The 22,358-nt window shown below is 29.8% G+C and overlaps 1 protein-coding gene and 1 pseudogene across 5 annotated transcripts; both read left to right on the forward strand.

Annotated features, from left to right (window-relative positions):
* The first annotated feature begins 1,044 nt into the window (after positions 1 to 1,044).
* LOC149511919 (1,4-alpha-glucan-branching enzyme 1, chloroplastic/amyloplastic-like) lies at positions 1,045 to 11,663 on the forward strand. 4 transcript variants are annotated; one of them, XM_089753327.1, is made up of 14 exons: positions 1,050 to 2,127; positions 2,269 to 2,363; positions 3,169 to 3,228; positions 3,862 to 3,942; positions 4,752 to 4,855; positions 5,047 to 5,166; positions 6,132 to 6,253; positions 6,516 to 6,644; positions 7,204 to 7,238; positions 8,001 to 8,080; positions 8,642 to 8,735; positions 10,217 to 10,338; positions 10,512 to 10,631; positions 11,643 to 11,663. In XM_089753327.1, the coding sequence occupies exons 2-7, from the start codon at positions 2,310 to 2,312 to the stop codon at positions 6,208 to 6,210; spliced, it is 498 nt and encodes a 165-aa protein (XP_089609453.1). In that variant the 5' UTR covers positions 1,050 to 2,127; positions 2,269 to 2,309; the 3' UTR covers positions 6,211 to 6,253; positions 6,516 to 6,644; positions 7,204 to 7,238; positions 8,001 to 8,080; positions 8,642 to 8,735; positions 10,217 to 10,338; positions 10,512 to 10,631; positions 11,643 to 11,663. The 4 variants fall into 4 exon arrangements, with proteins under 4 accessions (XP_089609456.1, XP_089609453.1, XP_089609455.1 ...); XM_089753330.1 differs by lacking the exon at positions 8,642 to 8,735 and having other exon boundaries at positions 1,045 to 2,127; positions 5,920 to 6,253; XM_089753329.1 differs by lacking the exons at positions 8,642 to 8,735; positions 10,217 to 10,338 and having other exon boundaries at positions 11,643 to 11,662.
* LOC149511920 (1,4-alpha-glucan-branching enzyme 2-2, chloroplastic/amyloplastic-like) lies at positions 6,219 to 18,546 on the forward strand (annotated as a pseudogene). The gene is made up of 17 exons (XR_016333115.1): positions 6,219 to 6,253; positions 6,387 to 6,408; positions 6,516 to 6,644; positions 6,714 to 6,776; positions 8,021 to 8,080; positions 8,619 to 8,735; positions 10,217 to 10,314; positions 10,512 to 10,608; positions 11,643 to 11,722; positions 12,254 to 12,370; positions 12,862 to 12,944; positions 13,689 to 13,810; positions 13,983 to 14,102; positions 14,871 to 15,000; positions 15,106 to 15,215; positions 15,489 to 15,617; positions 16,529 to 18,546. The product of XR_016333115.1 is annotated as a 1,4-alpha-glucan-branching enzyme 2-2, chloroplastic/amyloplastic-like (transcript).
* The last annotated feature ends 3,812 nt before the right edge of the window (positions 18,547 to 22,358 follow it).

Genomic DNA, 22,358 nt, shown 5'->3' on the forward strand with positions numbered 1-22,358 from the left:
AGCTTTTGATTCCCTAACTACATTATGAAAAAAAAAGTTATATTCTCTTTTACAATCTAGCTCTATACAACATTTAGTCAAAATATCACTGGCTTGCCTTTTCATAGATTGAAATATAGCTTTTGCTTTAACTTTTACTAAATGAAAATAAAATATACATAGGTAGAAAATCATTCCAGGTAACAATTCAATATAATTGGCCAACATGGACTATTTTAAAGGGTCCAAGTTTGTGACTTGACCGAAGCATAATATTATAGAAAATTACATGAAGGAAAAAGACAATGGAAAGTTATGTACAAACTTAGAAAGAAAAACAAAATTTTAAAGTTTCCAAATGTGACAAGCTTCATGACTTTTCAAGCTATATGCAATTTAATAGTCTAAAGTTTTGTTCTTGTTTCTTTGGATAAAAGTTACTTAAAGGCACAAAACATGAAAACAAATGCTAATCTTCTAAATATAAAATATTTGAGGCAGCTTAACAAAACAGGGCTATCTCATTTTGCAAAAAAAATTTTCTACTGCATTTGCCTCAACATTATCCTAAGCTATATGACTGATTGAAATTATTGAAATCAACATTTATTTTGTTGCCAAACATAACCATAAACCATAAACCGACCAATTTCAAAACATAATAATTCATTTCATATGACACAAAAAATGTGTATTTATCAGATTTTGTTTAGATTAAATTTAAAATTGAATCAAAATAATTTGTTAAACAATTTTTATTTTATTTGAATCTATTCAATTTAAAAAATATTATAATTAATTATTATCTTAATAAATATTTTGAATTTATTAAATTATCAAATAAATTGAACAAATTAAATCTCATTCTAATTAATTTGGATTTAAAATTATTTTATCCAAATTATTCTAAGAGGGCTTAATAAAATAGTGTGCCCTATCTCATTTTGAATTCTTATTATTTTATTTTTTAATTTTAATTTCTTTGAAAAAGGGTCAAAATAATAATAAATAAAAACAGAAAGCTTGAAAACCCTGAACAGTCAAAATTCAAAAAAATCCACTATTGAATTCAAGTCAATTGCCCACTGTATTGTTGTCTAACTTTGCAGCACAAAAACTGTAAAGTCTTTCTCAAATCTCATAAAATCGAAAATTTGAATTAAAGTGTTTCTCAAATCTAAAAAAATTGGGGATTTGAACTGGATCTGACAAAAAATTCAGGCAAGAGAGGAGGCCAATCTTTTCTAAAAAAACTTTTGAAAGGCATTTTTTTCTTGAGGTCAATTTTTGGATCAAAGAAGGCAATGCCAAAAATCCAACAAGCCATTGCCTCCACCGGCAACCATGTGTACCACCATACCTTCCCACTTTAAACCACCACCATCCTATTCCCTTTCCTTTGCCAGCCGATCACCAACCCAACCCCGTCGATCTCCCAACCACCCCCCCAGGAACAGCTCTCATCTCCCACCTACCCACCACCCACAGCCCTACTGAGATAGCCATCGAAACTGCCAACAAATAAATAGCAACTGTCACATCCAAAAACAAAAAGTCAAAAAGCCAAGCCAACAAAGCCAAAAAAAAAAAAATTCCAAACAACCACAGTCCTCTACTGAGGAATCCATCGGGAAAAAAAAAAAGAAACAGAAAAGGGCCCGTTGAGGATGAAAAGGGCTTTCGGTCATGGGATTTTTTTTTTTGTTTTTATGAGTGATTTGGGAGAGTATTTTTAAGATTTTTTGAAATGAGAGAAAAGAGCTATTTTTTTGGGCGGTGGGAGCGACAGCAGCGTATGGAGGTCAGCGCGGGTGAGGAGACTTTTGGATGATCTGAACCGGTAGAAAGGAAGGATGGAAAGGGAGAAACAACATACTTTGGTTTCAGGACGACCGGAGTGAACGGCGGTTTAAAATTTCGGGTTAAAGTTTCAGATCTAAGCTATTATGAGGTGATTTGCGAAAAACAGAGGCTGAATCTGAGACAAGAAGGAAGAGAGGAGTCCACGGCTGAAATTTTGGAGTCAACTGACGCCGAACGGCGGCCGGGTCGGCTACCGTCGCCGGGATCTGGGTTGGGGGAGAGCGGCCGGGTGTGTCTTTTTTGTTGAGAAAATGTTGCATTTGATACAAAAAAGGGAAAACTCAGGTTTGATGCTCCTGACCCGACCCTCTTACAATGTTTTTATTTAGCAAAGTGATCAATGAATATGGAATTGTCTAATGATGTTATAGATAAGGTATATGTCACTGACATTTTTATTATCTTGTATATCTTATTTAATTATAGGTATGCACAATACAAAAGAATATTAAAGGAAATTGATAAGTATGAAAGTGTTTTGGAGTCATTTTCTCTTGGCTATGAGAAGCTTGGCTTCACATGTAGGTTATCATTCTTCCAAATATCTAATTGTTAGCATGTGCTTATTTTTCATAACTGTAATGTTCCATATTAATTGTAGCTCCCATGGTTGCATGTTATTGCTTTTTATGCTAAATGTAATTTGTTTTGATTTATTACTCTTTCCAGTTCAAATGAGCAATTTTCAATTAAATAAAATTAGTGTTGGAATATTCTTGTGATTGATTTGTGTGGGATTAGTGTACATGATTTTCTAGATCTTTTATCTTTATATGTTTAAAATTTAGGCAGATCAATCTAAAAAAAAAACCAGTTCCTTGATGCTTAACAAAGTGTGGAGCAAGTATTTGGTTCTTTGGTGCAAGGAAAAAATGAGAATTTTATTAAAGCCCTTAGAATTAGTCCTTTCTCTATTATTTCACTTTTATATGTTTATTTTATTTATTTATTTATTTATTTGTTAATGTCTTATCCTTGTTTCCTTTATCATTTCTTTGTATTACATTGCTTAATAGCTGTCTTGTTAACTTTAATTTTTAGTAAAAATGTTATTCTCCATTCATGTTTTTTTTTTTGTCTTAGAAGTTGTTTTATGATAAACTGATATTGCTATTTTTTGATATAATCTCATCTGGCTTTAAGTGAGACAAGAATAACTTACAGGGAGTGGGCACTAGGAGTTAGGGTTTTTTATGCATCATTTTAACATTTTGAGATTTTAACCATTAATCTTACTAACTTCTATGCAAAAAAAGTCTTATTAACTTCTAGGTGTTTTGCTTTCTCTTCAATTTTTGTGATTTTTTACCGCGTTTTCTTTTTCAGTCAGCAACACTGATTGGAAATTTTAACAATTGGAATCCTAATGCAGATATTATGAGCTGGGTATGTTATGCTTTCTTGTGCAAGAATAAATGCCACTTGTGCATTGAATTGATATTTTCCATGTCTGTAAGAATTGACCTGCCATTGATGGGTTACTTGACATTAAGTGAAGTTCATAATAATTGAGCAATAATTTAGTAGGTGCACCTGCAAGTGATTTTCTTTGATTGCTTTCTGAATCTTCTCCTTCTATACATGACATAAATAATGCAGTCACAAGATGGAGTTGGTGCAGTCAAAATATCAGTAACTCCACACTTTGTTTCTGAGGCAGTTTTCTTGCAATTTTATATCTATTGATGAACTACACATCATTTGTGTTGCTTTTAATGAGCTACTGTCTCCCCTGTTTTTCTCTTTGACTCAGACCAATGTGCTCTACGATGTATGCCTAAGAAACTATAGTGTTCGCAATACTAGCCATTCATAAGTAAATGCTTATATCTTCTTTAAATGCACATGCTGAAAGAAGTTAAAAGTTATGTAAGTTTGGTTTGTCAAAACACTTAGCTTAATGTTGAATCTGAATGTAAACATGTGTGTTGATTTACATTGGCAGTGATCTATTGTCTATTTCTATATTTAAATAACATCTAGTGTTTAATACTACAAATATTAATTGTTTTCTAACAGAATGAGTTTGGTGTCTGGGAGATCTTTTGGCCTAATAATGCTGCTAGTTCACCACCAACTCCCTATGGTTCTCAAGTGAAGGTAAACTACCTATAGATGAATATAAGTTTGGCTCTTGAAAGTTATTGTGCTTACATTCAAATGCTACTTGTTTATTATTTCCTTTTTCCACTTTTTAAGTCAGTAAAAAGAAACTATAAAAACTTGCAACTCTTTCCTTGTAGATCAACAATGTATTTAACCTTTTGATCATGACCTGTGGACCAGGAACCTTTTAAGTATGATGCTTTTTTTTTTTACACTGATCCTATTGCATGTGTATATGGTTTGAATAAATCATTGGTTTGTACTACAACCTTCTCGATAATTAATTACTAGAATTCATGACATAAAGGCATTGAAGTATTTAATGGGGTGGTCTCCGAGTCAAGCAAAATTATTCAAGGTAGCTAAGTTCAAATCCAACTAACTTCCGGCCTAAAAAGAAGGGAGAAAGAAAGAAAAGATGAAGATGAAAAAAAAAAAAACATTTCTCTGGTATTACTAAATAATGAATATTACTTTAGTTACTGAAAATGCAAATGCCAAATAGCTAGTGACTTGGATCTTTGTTAACTGCTTTATGTATAGAAATATCTTAAATAGCAGTTTCAAATCAATAACATGGAAGTTGGTTCGATTGCATTTTATTATGATTCTTCACCCATTTCTAAAACCCATTAAGAAGCCTAAATTTGCAATTAAACCAAAATTTATCTCTAGTTTTCATCATACTGTCATTCCAAGAAAATTTGTCCCACAAACACCTTCAGTCTTTATCTTCCATGCTACATTATGATATGGCTAATCCGTTTCCTAGTTTTCTTAATATTATCAACTCTGAGATGCAGGAGCCAATAATTAACACATATGCCAACTTTAGAGATAATGTGCTTCCCCACATTAAAAGACTTGGATATAATGCTGTTCAAATCATGGCTATTCAAGAGCACTGGTATTATGCTAGATTTGGTTATTATCTCCATCAAAATGTCAGCTCATCTTTATTTGTTGCTGTTTATGTTTGTTAACTTGTACTAAAATGTTATGTTTTGGATATAAACATAAATATTTCTTCAGAATTTAGTTTTGGTTATGGAAACTAACCTCTTCTACTTTTAACAAATTGCATTTAATATGTTGTAGGTATCATGTGACAAACTTTTTTGCACCAAGCAACCATTTTGGAACCCTTGATGATCTTAAGTCACTGATAGATAGGGCTCATGAGTTGGGTCTACTTGTTCTTATGGATATTGTGCACAGGTAATAATTGGACTTGCAGGAGAATATCATTTCTAGAAAGACACCCTTCAGCTTTATTAGCTGTTACAGTTTTTGTGCAAACGATTTTTCCCAGCTTTTTGGTACCAAAAATGAAAATATAAACTCTTTTTCTTCTTTTTTCTTGCTTAGATTGTATTGTCCTTCTTCTAGTAGACTTGATGCAAATAAGGCCATGAGAATTTGGGATGTTATTGGTCCTTACTCTTACTATGTTTTTTCTAGTTGTTTTTGGCTTCCTAAAAGGTTTCTAAAGAACAAACCTAAATGGGAGAAAGCAAAGTCATAATTGTTTGAAAATATATATGATTAAATGCAATAGAATTTGTAGTATAATTGTTCTATTAAAAGAGGAATCATAATATTTTGTTCTACAAGAGATTATATTTTTTATTTTTAATTGTTTTAAAGTATTATTGTCTTTTCTACCCAAATGTACTTTCTGCTTCTGGAAGCAAAAAGCTAGTAGCAAAACAACTACCAAATGGAATCTTACTGTATTGTTTACAATGAAAGTTTTTATCTTTTGCATGTCATTAATGTTAAATTATTTTCTAAGCTGTAGCAAATTTTTATTCAAGTATTTGCTCTATTGCTTTGAGTAAGTAACTTTTGCTATAAGTCTCAGTTAATTTTTATTCTTTAGTTAAATTAAGTTATTAATTAATTTTGTCATCCATCTTTGTATCTGACTGATGTTTGACGAATATGGCCATGGATCTAATAATGTGTTAGATGGATTGAACATGTTTGATGGAACCAATGCTCATTACTTCCACTCGGGGTCAAAGGGTCACCACTGGATGTGGGATTCTCACCTTTTTAATTGTGGAAGCTGGGAAGTATGTACTTCTATTGAAACTTCTCTTAAACAATAGCTTGTTGAAAGATTTTGGCTTCCTTCCATCCTATTGTGTGTAAATATTAATTTTTACTTGTTGCTTTAGGTACAAAGGTTTCTTCTTTCAAATGCAAAATGGTGGCTGGAAGAATACAAGTTTGATGGGTTCAGATTTGATGTTGTGACTTCAATGATGTACACTTATCATGGGTTGCAATTAATATCTGAGTGAGTTTGCAAATTTTCTATTCTGCTTGGTGTTATATAATAAGTTACTCGCATGTTTAGATGTTAATTATTGAAGTTTTGACTTTATGTTATATAGAGAAGTAGAACTGATGTAACATTTGGTTCTTGTAAGTGGTGAAGCATCGTTTCTCTATGTTTGTTTCTTAGCTAAATTCTCTTGAGGACTAAAGGTTTTTAGTGTCATTGCATTTTTATAATGTATTATCCCGGCTTAACCTTTGTTTTCTTGAACTTGCTGTAGATAGCATTTACTAGAAACTACAATGAATACTTCGGAAATGCAACTGATGTTGATGCTGTTGTCTATCTGATGCTGGTTAATCATATGATTCATGGGCTATATCCTGAGGCTGTAACCATTGGTGAAGATGTATGTTCTATAACTCCTTTTTGAGTCACATTGAGCATACTTCGATTTATAATCGTTTATCTGTTCCAGAATTATGATATCTGCTTTAAGTCCCCTATCTCTTCTACAACAATACTTGTTGAACTGGGTTGCGTAAATGGAATGGGGTTTCAATACTTTTTTATGTGATCTGTGAAGATGCTAAGTGTAGAAATGGTTTTGAAAAAGTTTGCACACGTACTTGTGTGTGAAGCTTACCAACATTTGTGTATTGTACATGTTTTTCTAATTCTCTACTGCTGCATCACTTCTCTTCATGCATCAATTGAATCCATATGCCATGAATAAGTAGGTTACCTTGCTAGTAGTTAAGTGTTTTGATATTGTAGAATGAACTAAAGAATTGTTAAAAATGCTTGTTGTAAATTGAACTAATTTTTATTGTAGACCAAGAGTTTTGGAAACATAGCAACTAAAGATGCCAAAAATGAAAATTCCAAAAACACTTGAAGGGAACAAACAAGCATCTCTAGAAATCTTAAAATATCCTTGCTTTTCACATATTTTATCTTTTGTGCAGATAATTCACCTAAAGAGCTACTAGCACAATAAAAGGTAATTTATGTTTTACCCTTTAGAAATATTAGCATAGTAAGGAACATTTAATAGATAAAATGTTTATATTGGAGTGATTTAGTTGCAGATTTTCATATATTATTTGCAAAAATAACATTCTTTAAGTTCTATGAATATTGAAAAGGAAAAGAAACAATAGTTGAAGGTAGACTTCCACCATCTTAAAATGTCATCTGTCATAATAATCAATTCTCCTCTTCTTTTCTTTTTTACTCTGACCCATGTGCTCTAAGAGGTATGCCTTAAGAAACTGTAGGATTTGCAATACCAGCTGTTCATAAGTCAATGCTTGTATCTTCTGTAAATGCACATGCTGAAAAAAGTTGAAAGTTATTTAAGTTTGTTTGTCAAAACACTTAGCTTAATGTTAAATCTGAATGTAAATATGGGTCTTTTTATATGTATGTGGGCATGAATATTTTTCTTAATGGACCAAAGATTAGGTGTATAGTCTGGTGCAGTTGATATTCTTAAAAGCTCCAAATAGAAAAGTTAAGAAGATAAACGTTGTCAAAGTTTTTATAATTAAGTGCAAAAGCCACCTTGCTTATGTAACAATTAATTGTATCAGCTAATTCATATATTTTATGCCATGCAGTCTCAAGTATAAAAGGGAAGGTGACTGTGTTCTAAGTACTTAGAAAGCTGTGTTGATTTACATTGGTAGTGATCTATTGTCTACTTCTATATTTAAATAACATCTAGTGTTTAATTCTACAAATATTAATTGTTTTTTAACAGAATGAGTTTGGTGTCTGGAGATCTTTTGGCCTAATAATGTTGACGGTTCACCACCAATTCCCCATGGTTCTCAAGTGAAGGTAAATTACCTGTAGATGAACATAAGTTTGGCTCGTGAAACTTATTGTGCTTACATTCAAATGTTACTTGTTTATTATTTCCTTTTTCCACTTTTTAAGTCAAAGTAAAAAGAAACTATAAAAACTTGCAACTCTTTCCCTGTAGATCAACAAGGTGTTTAGCCTTTTGATCATGATCTGTGGACCAGGAACCTTTAAGTATGATGCTTCTTTTTAACATTGATCCTATTGCATGTGTATATGGTTTGACTAAATCATTGGTTGTACTAAAACCTTCACAATAATTAATTACTAGAATTCATGACATAAAGGCATTGAAGTATTTAGTGGGGTGGTCTCCAAGTCAAGCAAAATCATTCAAGGTAGCTGAGTTCAAATCCAACTAACTCCCATCCTAAAAGGAAGGGAGAAAGAAAGGAAAGATGAAGATGAAAGAAAAACCATTTTTCTGGTGGACTGTTATGATCATGTCAATTATCATTCATCCAAACCTCTTTTTCCAAGTGTACATTTTAAGTTTTTGACCACATAATTCTAGACTCATATGGAAACTCCATCTAGGATTAAGGACTCCATTCCTGCTTGGATCAAGTTCTCTGTTCAAGCACCGGGTGAAATCCCATACAACGGAATATACTATGATCTGCCAAAAGAGGTATAGTTGGTGGCTATTTGCTCTTTTGGTTTTGTTGGGAAAATTAGATAACTTATTCTTTTCAAACTATAAGCAGCTGAAATATTTGGAGCTTGGGGAAAATCAGAAATACCAATTAATGTTTATGATAATTTTAAAATGACTGCATGTGTATGAAGATACATAGACAAAAGCATGCATGCCTGCACACAAATATGATTAATTGATTATATAAACAAATAATGAATTTCTTATTCATCTTAGAGTAGGTTGTTTTGATGAACGTCTTCTTTTATAACATTAATATTAAGAGCAATGCCCTTAAAGGTTTTTAAGAAAACAATTTTGATTGGTTCTTTTTCATATATGAAGTCAGTTTCTAAATTGTGTTATCGCTTGTTCAAGTTTAATCACTGCACAGCACAGTCAACTTAGTTTAGTCTGTAATATGTGTCTTATCTCAAATTTTTGTACTCTCTAACTTGACTAATGATTTTTATACTATAATAGGAAAAGTATGTATTCAAACACCGCCAGCCAAAAAAACCAAAATCACATAAGTTCATGAATCACATGTCGGAATGAGTAGCATAGTATGCATCTTTCTTTCCCTTGCATGTAGCAAATTGTTATTCAACTCTTCTGTATCTGCACTGAATTGCATTTCCTTGATTTATTTAATCTTAAAAAAGGAAACCTTAAGTTTGATAAAAAGCTTCATTAAATGCTATCATGTGTGGGATCATATTTTTTATGCTATTTCTTTCAACCCTTCCTATGAAGTGTTCTTGCAAGGTTTTGAGACTGAACAGTAAAGCAAGAGGTTTTATAAGACAATACATTTTACAAGAAAACTTATCTTAGTATCTGTATTTAAACTATCAATTTTACACCCCCCCCCCCCCCCCAAAAAAAAAAAAAAAGGAAGATAGAGAGACATTTTGGCTTGTGTTGAACATCTTTAAGAGCATCAAACAGTATAGCTGTCTGGAAAGGCCTGTAAATTTTGAAATGGAACTTTCCTACATCCCATAGGCAGGGTGGCCTCTCTTAAAGAGAAAATCTGTCAAATTAAGCTAGCAAAGAGCCACGTAGGTGTATACGGCCTACTTTTCATGTTCTTTGGTTAAAGGAAGTCCTTCCATTTGAATTATACTAAATAATGAGTATTACTTTAGTTAATGATAATGCAAATGCCAAACAGCTAGTGACTTGGATATTTGTTAACTGCTTTGTGTATAGAAATATTTTAAATGGCAGTTTAAAATCAATAACGTAGAAGTTGGTTTGATTGCATTTCATTATGATTCTTCACCCATTTCTAAAACCCATTAAGAAGCCTAAATTTGCAGTTAAACCGAAATTTATCTCTAGTTTTCATCATACTGTCATTCAAAGAAAATTTGTCCCATAAACACCTTTAGACTTTATCTTCCATGGTACACTTTGGTATGGTTAATCCATTTCCTAGTTTTCTTAATATTATCAACTCTGAGATGCAGGAGCCAATAAATAACACATATGCCAACTTTAGAGATGATGTGCTTCCCCGTATTAAAAGTCTTGGATATAATGCTGTTCAAATCATGGTTGTTCAAGAGCACTCATATTATGCTTGATTTGGGTATTATCTCCATCGAAATATCAGCTCATCTTTATTTGTTGCTGTTTATGTTTGTTAACTTGTACTAAAATGTTATGTTTTGGATGTAAACAGAAATATTTCTTCAGAATTTAGTTTTGGTTATGGAAACTAACCTCTTCTACTTTTAACAAGTTGCATTTAATAAGTTGCAGGTATCATGTGACAAACTTCTTTGCACCAAGCAGTCGTTTTGGAACCCCTAATGATCTTAAGTCACTGATAGATAGGGCTCATAAGTTGGGTCTACTTGTAATTGTGGATATTGTGCACAGGTAATAATTGGACTTGCAGGAGAATATCATTTCTAGAAACACAGCCTTCAGCTTTATTTGTTGTTACAGTTTTTGTGCAAACGGTTTTTCCCAGCTTTTTCATACCAAAAATGAAAATATAAACTCTTTTTCTTCTTCTTCTTCTTTTCCTATTTAGACTGTATGGTCATTCTTCCAGTAGACTTGCTTTTCACATATTTCATCTTTTGTGCAAATAATTCACCTAAAGAGCTAATAGCACAATAAAAGGTAATTTATGTTTTACCCTTTAGAAATATTAGCATAGTAAGGAACTTTTAATTGATAAAATGTTTATATTGGGGTGATTTGGTTGCAGATTTTCATATATTATTTGCAAAAATAACATTCTTTAAGTTCTATTAATATTGAAGTGGAAAAGAAACAATAGTTGAAGGTAGACTTCCACCATTTTAAATTATCATCTGTCATAATAATCAATTCTTCCCTGCTTTTCTCTTTGACTCAAACCGTGTGCTCTAAGATGTATGCCTTAAGAAACTGTAGTATTTGCAATACCAGCTGTTCATAAGTCAATGCTTATATCTTTCTCTAAATGCACATGCCGAAAGAAGTTAAAAGTTATTTAAGTTTGGTTTGTCAAAACACTTAGCTTAATGTTAAATCTGAATGTAAACATGAATCTTTTTATATGTATGTGAGCATGAATATTCTTTTTAATGGACCAAAGATTGGGTGTATAGTCTGGTGCAGTTGGTATTCTTAAAAGCTCCAAATAGAAAAGTTAAGAAGATAAACGTTGTCAAAGTTTTTATAATTAAGTGCAAAAGTCACCTTACTTATGTAACAATTAATTGTATCAACTAATTCATATATTTAATGCCATGCAATCTCAAGTATAAAAGGAAGGTGATTGTGTTCTAAGTGCTTAGATAGCGGTGTTGATTAACACTGGCAGTGATCTATTGTCTATTTCTATATTTAAATAACATCTACTGTTTAATTCTACAAATATTAATTGTTTTTTAACAGAATGAGTTTGGTGTCTGGGAGATATTTTGGCTAATAATGCTTATGGTTCACCACCAATTCCCCATGGTTCTCAAGTGAAGGTAAATTACCTGTAGATGAAGATAAGTTTGGCTCTTGATACTTATTGTGCTTACATTCAAATGCTACTTGTTTATTATTTTCTTTTTCCACTTTTTAAGTCAGAGTAAAAAGAAACTATTAAAACTTGCGTCTCTTTCCCTGTAGATCAACAAGGTATTTAACCTTTTGATCATGATCTGTGGACCGGGAACCTTTAAGTGATGCTTTTTTTTAACACTGATCCTATTGCATGTGTATATGGTTTGAATAAATCGTTGGTTGTAGTACAATGTTCACGATAATTAATTACTAGAATTCATGACATAATGGCATTGAAGTATTTAGTGGGGCGGTCTTTAAGTCAAGCAAAATTATTCAAGGTAGCTGAGTTTAAATCCAACTAATTCCTGTCCTAAAAGGAAGGGAGAAAGAAAGGATGAAGATGGAAAAAAATTATTTTTTTGGTGGACTGTTATGATCATGTCAATTATCATTCATCGAAACCTCTTTTTCCATGTGTCCATTTTAACTTTTTGAAAATATGATTGTAGATTTGTATGGAAACTCCATTTGGGATTAAGGACTCCATTCTTGCTTGGATCAAGTTCTCTGATCAAGCACCAGGTGAAATCCCATACAACGGAATATACTATAATTGGCTGGAAGAGGTATAATTAGTGGTTGTTTGATCTTTTGGTTTTGTTGGAAAGATTAGATAACCTATTTTTTTCAAACTATAAGCAGCTGAAATATTTGGAGCTTGGGGAAAATTAGAAATACCAACTAATGTTTATGATAATTTTAAAATGACTGCATGTGTGTGAGGATACATTAAAAAAGCATGCATGCATGCCTGCACACAAATATGATTAATTGATATACAAACAAATAATGAATTTCTTATTCTTCTTAGAGTAGGTTGTTTTGATGAACGTCTGCCTTTATAACGTTAATATTAACATCAATGCCCTTAAAGGTTTTTAAGAAAACAATTTTGATTGGTTCTTTTTCATATATGAAGTCAGTTTCTAAATTGTGTTCTCGCTTGTTCAAGTTTAATCACTGCACAACACAGTCAACTTAGTTTAGTTTGTAATATGTGTCTTATCTCAAATTTTTGTACTCTTTATCCTGACTAATGATTTTTATACCATAACAGGAAAATCATGTATACAAATACCCCCAGCCAAAAGGACTAAAATCACTTAAGTCTATGAATCACATGTTGGAATGGGTAGCATTGTATGCATATTCCTTTCCCTTGCATGTTGCAAATTGTTTTTCAACTCTTCTGTCTCTATTCTGAATTGCATTTCCTTGATTTATTTAATCTTAAAAGAGGAAACCTTAAGTTTGATAAAAAGCTTCATTAAATACTATCATGTGTGTGATCATATTTTTTATGTTATTTCTTTCAACCTTTCCTATGAAGTGTTCCTGCAAGGTTTTAAGACTCAAAAGTGAAGTAGGAGGTTTTATAAGACAATACATTTTAAAGGAAAATTTATCTTAGTATTTGTATTTAAACTATCAATTTTACCTCCCCTCCCCATCCCAAAAAAAAAAAAAAAAAACAAAAGGAAGATAGAGAAACATTTTGACTTGCATTGAACATCTTTAAGAGCATCAAATGATATAGCTGTCTGGAAAGGCCTGTAAACTTTGAAATGGAACTTTCTTGCATCCCATAGGCAGGGTGGCCTCTCTTAAAGAGAAAATCTGTCAAATTAAGCTAGCAAAAAGCCACATAGGTGCATACGGCCTACTTTTTGTGTTCTTTGGTTAAAGGAAATCCTTCCATTTGGATTATACTAAATAAGAAGCCTAAATTTGCAATTAAACCGAAATTTATCTCTAGTTTTCATCATACTGTCATTCAAAGAAAATTTGTCCCATAAACACCTTTAGACTTTATCTTCCATGGTACACTTTGGTATGGTTAATCCATTTCCTAGTTTTCTTAATATTATCAACTCTGAGATGCAGGAGCCAATAATTAACACATATGCCAACTTTAGAGATGATGTGCTTCCCCGCATTAGAAGACTTGGATATAATGCTGTTCAAATCATGGTTGTTCAAGAGCACTTATATTATGCTTGATTTGGGTATTATCTCCATCAAAATATCAGCTTATCTTTATTTGTTGCTGTTTATGTTTGTTAACTTGTACTAAAATGTTATGTTTTGGATGTAAACAGAAATATTTCTTCAGAATTTAGTTTTGGTTATGGAAACTAACCTCTTCTACTTTTAACAAGTTGCATTAATATGTTGCAGGTATCATGTGACAAACTTCTTTGCACCAAGTAGTCGTTTTGGAACCCCTGATGATCTTAAGTCACTGATAGATAGGGCTCATAAGTTGGGTTTACTTGTTATTGTGGATATTGTGCACAGGTAATAATTGGACTTGCAGGAGAATATCATTTCTAGAAACACAGCCTTCAGCTTTATTTGTTGTTACAGTTTTTGTGGGAAAAACACAGCCTTCAGCTTTATTTGTTGTTACAGTTTTTGTGCAAACGGTTTTTCCCAGCTTTTTCATACCAAAAATGAAAATATGAACTCTTTTTCTTCTTTTTTTCCTATTTAGACTGTATGGTCATTCTTCCAGTAGACTTGATGCAAAAATGGTCATGAGAATTTAGGCTGTTGTTAGTCCTTACTCTTACTATGTTTTTTCTAGTTGCTTTTGGCTTCCTAAAAGGTTTCTAAAGAACAAACCTAAAAGGGAAAAAGCAAAGTCATAATTGTTTGAAAATATATATGATTAAATGAGTAGAATTTGTAGTATAATTGTTATACTAAAAGAGGAATCATAGTATTTTGTTCTACAAGAGATTATTTTTTTTATTTTTACTTCTTTTAAAGTATTATTCTCTTTTCTATCCAAATCTACTTTCTGCTTTTGGAAGCAAGAAGCTAGTAGCAAAAACAACTACCAAATGGAATCTTACTATATTGTTTACAATGAAAGTTTTATCTTTTGCATGTCATTAATGTTAAATTCTTTTCTAAGCTGTAGCAAATTTTTATTCGAGTATTTGCTTTGAGTAAGTAATCTTTTGCTATAAGTCTCAGTTAATTTTTATTCTTTAGTTAAATTAAGTTATTAATTAATTTTGTCATCCATCTTTGTATCTGACTGATGTTTGACAAATACAGCCATGCATCTAATAATGTGTTAGATGGATTGAACATGTTTGATGGAATCGATGCTCATTACTTCCACTCGGGGTTAAGAAGTCACCATTGGATGTGGGATTCTCACTTTTTTAATTATGGAAGCTGGGAAGTATGTACTTCTACTGAAACTTCTCTTAAACAATAGCTTGTTGAATGATTTTGGCTTCCTTCCATCTTATTGTGTGTAAATATTAATTTTTACTTGTTGCTTTAGGTACAAAGGTTTCTTCTTTCAAATGCAAGATGGTGGCTAGAAGAATAGAAGTTGATGGGTTCAAATTTGATGTTGTGACTTCAATGATGTACACCTATCATGGGTTGCAGGTAATATCAGAATGAGTTTGTAGATTTTCTATTTTGCTTGGTGTTATATAATAAGTTACTTGCATGTTTAGATGTTAATTATCAAATTTTTGACTTTATGTTATATAGAGAAGTAGAACTGATGTAACATTTGGCTTTTGTAAGTGGTGAAGCATCATTTCTCAATGTTTGTTTCTTAACTAAATTCTCTCGAGGACTAAAGGTTTTTAGTGTCATTGCATCTTTATAATGTATTATCCCAGCTTAAGTTTTGTTTTTTTGAACTTGCTATAGGTAGCATTTATTGGAAACTACAATGAGTACTTCAGATATGCAATTGATGTAGATGCTGTTGTCTATCTGATGCTGGTTAATCATATGATTCATGGCGTTTATCCTGAGGCTATCACCATTGGTGAAGATGTATGTTCTATAACTCTTCTTTGAGTCACATTGAGTATCCTTCGACTTATAATCATTTATCCATCCTAGAATTATGATGTCCGCTTTAAGTCCCCTATCTCTTCTACAGCAACATTTGTTGTATTGGGTTGCATAAATGGAATGGGGTTTCAATACTTTTTTACGTGATCCATGAGGATGCTAAATGTAGAAATGGTTTTGAAAAAGTTTGCGTAATCCTACCAAACATTTGTGTATTGTACATGTTTTTCTAATTCTCTACTGCTTCATCACTTCTCTTCATGCATCAATTGAATCCATATGCCATGAATAAGTAGGTTATCGTGCTAATAGTTAAGTGTTTTGATATTGTAGAATGAACTAAAAAATTGTTAAAAATGCTTGTTGTAAATTGAACTAATTTTTATTGTGGACCAAGAGTTTTGGAAACATAACAACTAAAGATGCCAAAAATGAAAATTTCAAAAACACTTGAAGGGAACAACCAAGAATCTTTAGAAATCTTAAAATATCCTTGCTTTTCATGTATTTCATCTTTTGTGCAAATAATTCACCTAAAGAGCTACTAGCACAATAAAAGGTAATTTATGTTTTACACTTTAGAAATATTAGCGTTGTAAGGAACTGATAAAATGTTTATATTAGAGTGATTTAGTTGCAGATTTTCATATATTATTTGCAAAAATAACATTCTATAAGTTCTATGAACATTGAAGAGGAAAAGAAACAATAGTTGAAGGTAGACTTCCACCATTTTAAATTGTCATCTGTCATAATAATCATTTAAATAATTAGTAAAACCAATAGGGGATAATACTTGGAGGAATGTAATCGAGATGAGTAATTCTTTTGGGAAAATGTCAATATTCTTTATCTTTGTTATGCTAATTGTGCAATTATGTATGCTGCAGGTGAGTGGAATGCCTACATTTTGCCTTTTTGTCCAAGATGGTGTCATATTTGATTATCCACTGCACATGGCCATTGTTAATAAATGGATTGAGCTTGATTATTGAAAAATGCTAAATTGATTATTTCTTGATTTTTTGTGAAAATTTTGAAATATATTTTATGCTTGATTGTTATGTTACAATTTATTTGATTGCAATGAAATATTTTAAAATATGCTCTTGTGGTTACTTGACTTATTTCTTGATTTGTGATTTTAATTTGATGCATGATTAGCTAATTTATCTTAACTAAAATATATTATTGGCTCATTTATTGTTCATGTCATGTGTGCTTATATGAATATGATTGAGCTTTACTTGATATGGTTGCAACATGAATTAAGTAAGTGATTTTCTTATAATGCTTATGTTTGTCTTAAATCATTGTTGATTATGGCCTATAATTTGTGTAGATATATTTATGCTTTTGTGGTGAAATTTTCTTAATTATGTTTTGATGATAAGTATGTCTTTTTTGAGTTTTTTGAATTTTATAGGGCTTTAATTGGTTTTTGACATATTTCTTGGTGATTTACTGAATATATATGAATATTGAATATGTTCATTTTGTGTTCATAAATAATCTAAAAGGTTTGATTTTTGTATATTGCATAGGAACTTTAACTTTAGTGATAATATTGTGATATATGATGCTTAACTTGATACATGATTTTTAGTAAGTTCATATATATACACACACACACACACATGCACATATCTCTTTTCTAATTGAAAAATTGGGTTTAGTGAACAAAATTTCATTTGTCTATAATGATTTAGAATATGAAATTTATTTCGAACAATTGGTATAATTTTTATCAATTGATTTTCTTGATGTTTCTAATGAAAATATTGTCAAGAAATTTTTTTAAGTTTATAGTAGGAGAACTTGAAATAAGCATGAACTAACATTTTTGGGATTTTAAGTGGAACAAGTAAAGCAAATCATCTTCATCAATCAAGCTTAAATGCATCAAAGACTAGCTTAAAAATGTGAAAATGGAGGATTCAAAGCTTCACTCAACTACAATGAGCATAACATCATAACTTAATAAGGATGGAGGTAATTGTATTGAATCTATGTTATGTGCTTATGATTTATAATGTTTAATACATGGTTTGATAAATGCTTATCTGATATATGCAAAAATGAGATATTATTTGTGAACAATATATACAAATTAATTATCAAATGACTTGATAGAATTTGTCTTAATTTTGTTAAATGCTTGGATTGATTAATATACATGTTTATTTTTTGATTGCTTTAATTAATAGTTTTTATTACATGAATATTCGTTTGAGTCTTGAACATTGATATGAGTTAAATAGATTGATTTTTTTAAACATATTCATTGATTGAAATCATTGAGATAGCATGTACCACATTATGTCTAAATATTTGTATTTTATTGGTATACTGTTATATGTAATTTGAAATGTTTTTGCATGTGTTTGTATGATTTTATTGAAAAATGTTTGATTGTATTTATGTACTTGCATATGTTTGGATTAAAAATATTGTTTTATATTGAAATAATTTGGATTATATTTAAATAATTATGCTTTCATTATTTTTTTACTATAACGTATGTGTTAATTATATTTGAAAATCATGATTGTATAATTATTTATTATAATATGATTAAATATTTGTTTTAGATAGGATACGTTTATGAAAGAATGTTATTATACATGTATTGATTGAACATTTTCATATGCTTGAAATATATTGTGATCGTTAAAAGTTTGTGAATAAAATAACTAACAATTGGTAAATTGCTAAAGAATTTTTCAACTTTCATTGACATTTGTTTATGTACCTATCATTGATATAGGTTGTACCTTTCATATTGTCTTAAATTGATTTACCTTATTTTAAAAAAGAGAAAAAATCTTAGAATATAATTTTGTTTGATTTGTTTTTTGATAACAATTGGTATGTTTTGTGATAATATATCTTTAACAATTGATATGAGTTTCTATGCATGTGCTTAAATTTATACTTAATTGTTATTAATGTTTTAAATTCTAAGTACATCTTATGATAACATGATTTATGAGTAGCTTATATATCATTTATTATTTTTTTTGCTCATAAATTTCATGTGGTTAGGTTGAATGAATGATTTTGTGCTATAACATTTTAATTGGATGCACTTATGTTTTTGTACTTGAATATATGTATGTGAAATTTATTGTGTATATTATACTGATTACATGCATTTAAAATACTCTTAGTATTATTGGTATCAAGCATTTTGTCTCGTCTTGAATTGATTTTTTTTTTTTTTTTACAATGACAAAATAGGAATTTATAAATATTTATTCTTATATGTATATAGTATTTGGTATAAGAGTTTTAATATAACTTTTTTTTTGTGTTTATTTGCTCATCTTTTTGCTATGACAAAAAGGGAGAGAAATATCATTGATAAATTTGCTTGTGCTTGACATGTATATGTTTGATTGTGTTTATTTGATATATTTAATTAACATATATTTGTTGAATTGTGTTGGATTATGATACATTAATTAAAGGAGAATTTTCTCATGCAAAATTTGAAGAGAAAAGTTTCAAAATGTTTTTTAAAAATCTTAAAATGTCTTAAAATAAATTTTTTTTATCAAGTAAATTTATCTTTAAGTTTTGTCATATTAAAAAAAGAGATTGTTAGCCTTTAATTGATTTTTATTTTGAAATGATAAAACATTAAGCTAAATAAGCTTGATCAAGATTTTGAAAAAGATTTATTTAGTACATGTTTTTAGGTTTTATTATTTTGGTACAAAATAAATAAAATGATTTTCAAAGTTTAAACAAATTTTTTTTACTACAACAAAGTTTTCTAACATTGAATTTTTTTAATTTTTTTGTATTAATTCACAAAGCTTTAATATTTGAATTTTATATGGTTGAAAAGCTCTTTAAGTATACTTTCTAATGGATCAAACAAAATTAACATTCAAATTTTTTAAAGATTTTGATTTTTTACTAAGCATTTTGTAATTATTTAAAAATTGCACAATGAGTAGATTTGAAAATTCACTATAATTGAATTTTATATGGATAAAAAATTTTTTAAGTTTAGTTTTTAAATCTTTAAACAGTTTTTTTTATATGGAAATACATTACTTAAGGTACGATCAAATTAGTGAGTAAAGTATAAAATAGAATATAATCACCTAGCTTGACTAGATTTGTCTATTAGGTTATAGGATCGATCTCTTAGGTTACAAGATCAATCCTCTGACTAAACCAATCGATCCTTTTTTATAATGGATTAATTCTTGTTCTTATAAAAATAAAATGGATTTGAAAAACACCAAAAAGGATCAATCTTTTACAAGAAATGATTGATCGGTTAAGGTACATGATTGATCCTTTATCAAAACCAATTGATCTTTTATGTCTAGAAAAGCTTCAATGGTTAGTTTTTCAAGCTTCAATGTTTTTTTTTTACTCCATACCATCTTCGAGTTTTTCAATTTCACTATAAATTGAGAATTTCAACACATCAAGAAGGTTGATGAATCAAGAAAGTAAAATCAAATAAGTTATATTTTCATTCTATTAAAAAAATCAAGAGTTTTAAAGCTTAAATTCAATATCTTTTGTATTTTTTGTATCCAAAATATTGTTGTGTTTCATTTATCATTTTTTTGGTACTTCATTAGGTAAACACTCAACCTTGTGAGGTATTTTATTTTACAAAAATTATTTGGGTTATCTTGTAAGTAAGAAGTGATGTATCTTTTTGAGTGTGTAAGGGTAGATGTTTTTATCTTAAACGTTAGGAAAAAAAAGATAGGGTTGTTTTCTTAATTCAAGATTAGTGATTGAAACATTGGTATAGATAACCAAAAGAGAGGACATAGGTGCCTTATGAAAAAAGATTTAACTTTAATAAATCTTTGTGTTTGATTTCTCTATCTATATCTTTTTATTTTGATTATAGTTTATATTTGCTTCTAGTTTATCAATTTATTATTATTTGTGTTATATTTTTATATTGGTTTTAGTTTCTATTCAATTATATACAAATGTAGTTTCGAGAAAAAATTTAAAAAGATCCAATTCACCTTTTTCTTGAATATCATCTCACTTAGAAAGTTAACAATTGGTATTAGAGCTTTGGTTTTTTTTTTATAGATTTAACCACCTTGAGCAAAAATCAAATGGCTCAATTTAAGTTAAAAAAATATTGAAAAAGTCCTCAAAGCTATTATGGTTGATAAATTTAAAATTTGTGAATGAAAAATAAAGATGAAGGTGTCCATAATGGTCCAAGATTTTAGAGTTTGAAATGTAATAAAGAAATGGCTTGAAATTCTTTCAAATGATGCAAACTACATGAGAAAAGTGATGATAATGCCAAGGTCAAGTGTTTATTATATGGAGTTTTTGACTCTCATAACTTCAACTTGGTATCAAAGTGTTCAAACTCAAATGAGATATGAAAGAAGTTGGATGAAATACATGCAAGACAACAATCCAACCAAAATGAACCATGTCTCATGGCCTTTAAAGATCCGGAGATAACTTCTAATTCTATTGATTCAAATTCATATACATTTGATAAATTATAATATACTTATAATGAGTTATATGTTGAATGTGAATCAATTAAGATAAATCACTGTTAATTTTTCACAATGTTAAGTGTAAGTTATGAAAGATTTTTTACATCAAAATTAAAACATCAAAATTTCGTTTCTAAACAATTATGGGCATAAAAATCATTTGCATAATTTCAGATTGCGATATAAAAATCATTTCCACGATTTTAACCTTTAATACTGACTCACTTTAGATGCATTTTTAGGAGGATTTATGAATGCCCCAGGAAATTTGTGGGATGATATTTGAATGTCATTTGCGAAATTATTATTGCCGCTTGATGTGATTAACTGTGTGCTAACTTGTTTTTATATATTATGTATAAACTCAAAGCTCAATGTTTTTGAAGCTTTTATGTTTTGCTTTGAAAATCATTTCTGTTGGAGCCAAGCTTTAAAAGTATGAAATATTTTTTAAGCTAGTTTTTTAGATGAAAATGAATATTTTGAATCGAATGTTTTAAACTTACTCGAACACAGAAACATGACAACTTGCATTAATTTTAACTTTTCATAGTGTTAAGTGTAAGTTACGATGGATTTTGGAGTTTAAAACATCAAATTTTCGTTTCTGAATAATTATGGGCATAAAAGCCATTTGTACAATTTTCAATTGCGATATAAAATCATTTGCATGATTTTAATTTTTCATACTTATTTGCTTTATATGCATTTTTAGGAGGATTCATGAATGCCTTAGGGAATTTGCGGGATGCTGTTGATATTTAGATTTCATTTGTGAATTTGTTATTCATGCTTAATGCAATTAACTATGTGCTAACTTGTTTTTATATATTATGCACAAACTCAAAGCTGAATTTTTTTAGGCTTTTTTGTTTCACTTTGAAAACTATTTTTGCTAGAGCCGAGCTTTAAAAGTATGAAATATTGCTTAAGCAAGTTTTTAAAATAGAAATGAATATATTGAATTGAATGTTTTAAACTTGCTCAAACACAAAAACATGAAAACTTGCATTGGTTTTAACTTTTCACAGTGTTAAGTTTAAGTTACGAATGATTTTGAAGCTTAAAATATCAACATTTCGTTTCTAAACAATTATGGGCATAAAAATTATCTGCACAATTTCAAATTCAGATATAAAAATCATTTGCATGACTTTAATTTTTCATCCTTATTTGCTTTAGATGCATTTTTAAGAGAATTCATGAA

This window comes from Durio zibethinus, chromosome 24, assembly GCF_047325235.1.
Source record: "Durio zibethinus cultivar Kanyao isolate XHJ-2024 chromosome 24, ASM4732523v1, whole genome shotgun sequence".
Lineage (NCBI taxonomy): Eukaryota > Viridiplantae > Streptophyta > Magnoliopsida > Malvales > Malvaceae > Durio > Durio zibethinus.

Excerpts from the sequence above, each read along its gene's own strand:
- LOC149511919 (XM_089753327.1), top strand. The coding sequence starts at position 2,310 with ATGAAAGTGTTTTGGAGTCATTTTCTCTTGGCTATGAGAAGCTTGGCT. Across the intron at positions 2,364-3,168 it reads TGAGAAGCTTGGCTTCACAT|TCAGCAACACTGATTGGAAA; the intron begins GTAGGTTATCAT and ends TTTCTTTTTCAG. Across the intron at positions 4,856-5,046 it reads ATGGCTATTCAAGAGCACTG|GTATCATGTGACAAACTTTT; the intron begins GTATTATGCTAG and ends AATATGTTGTAG.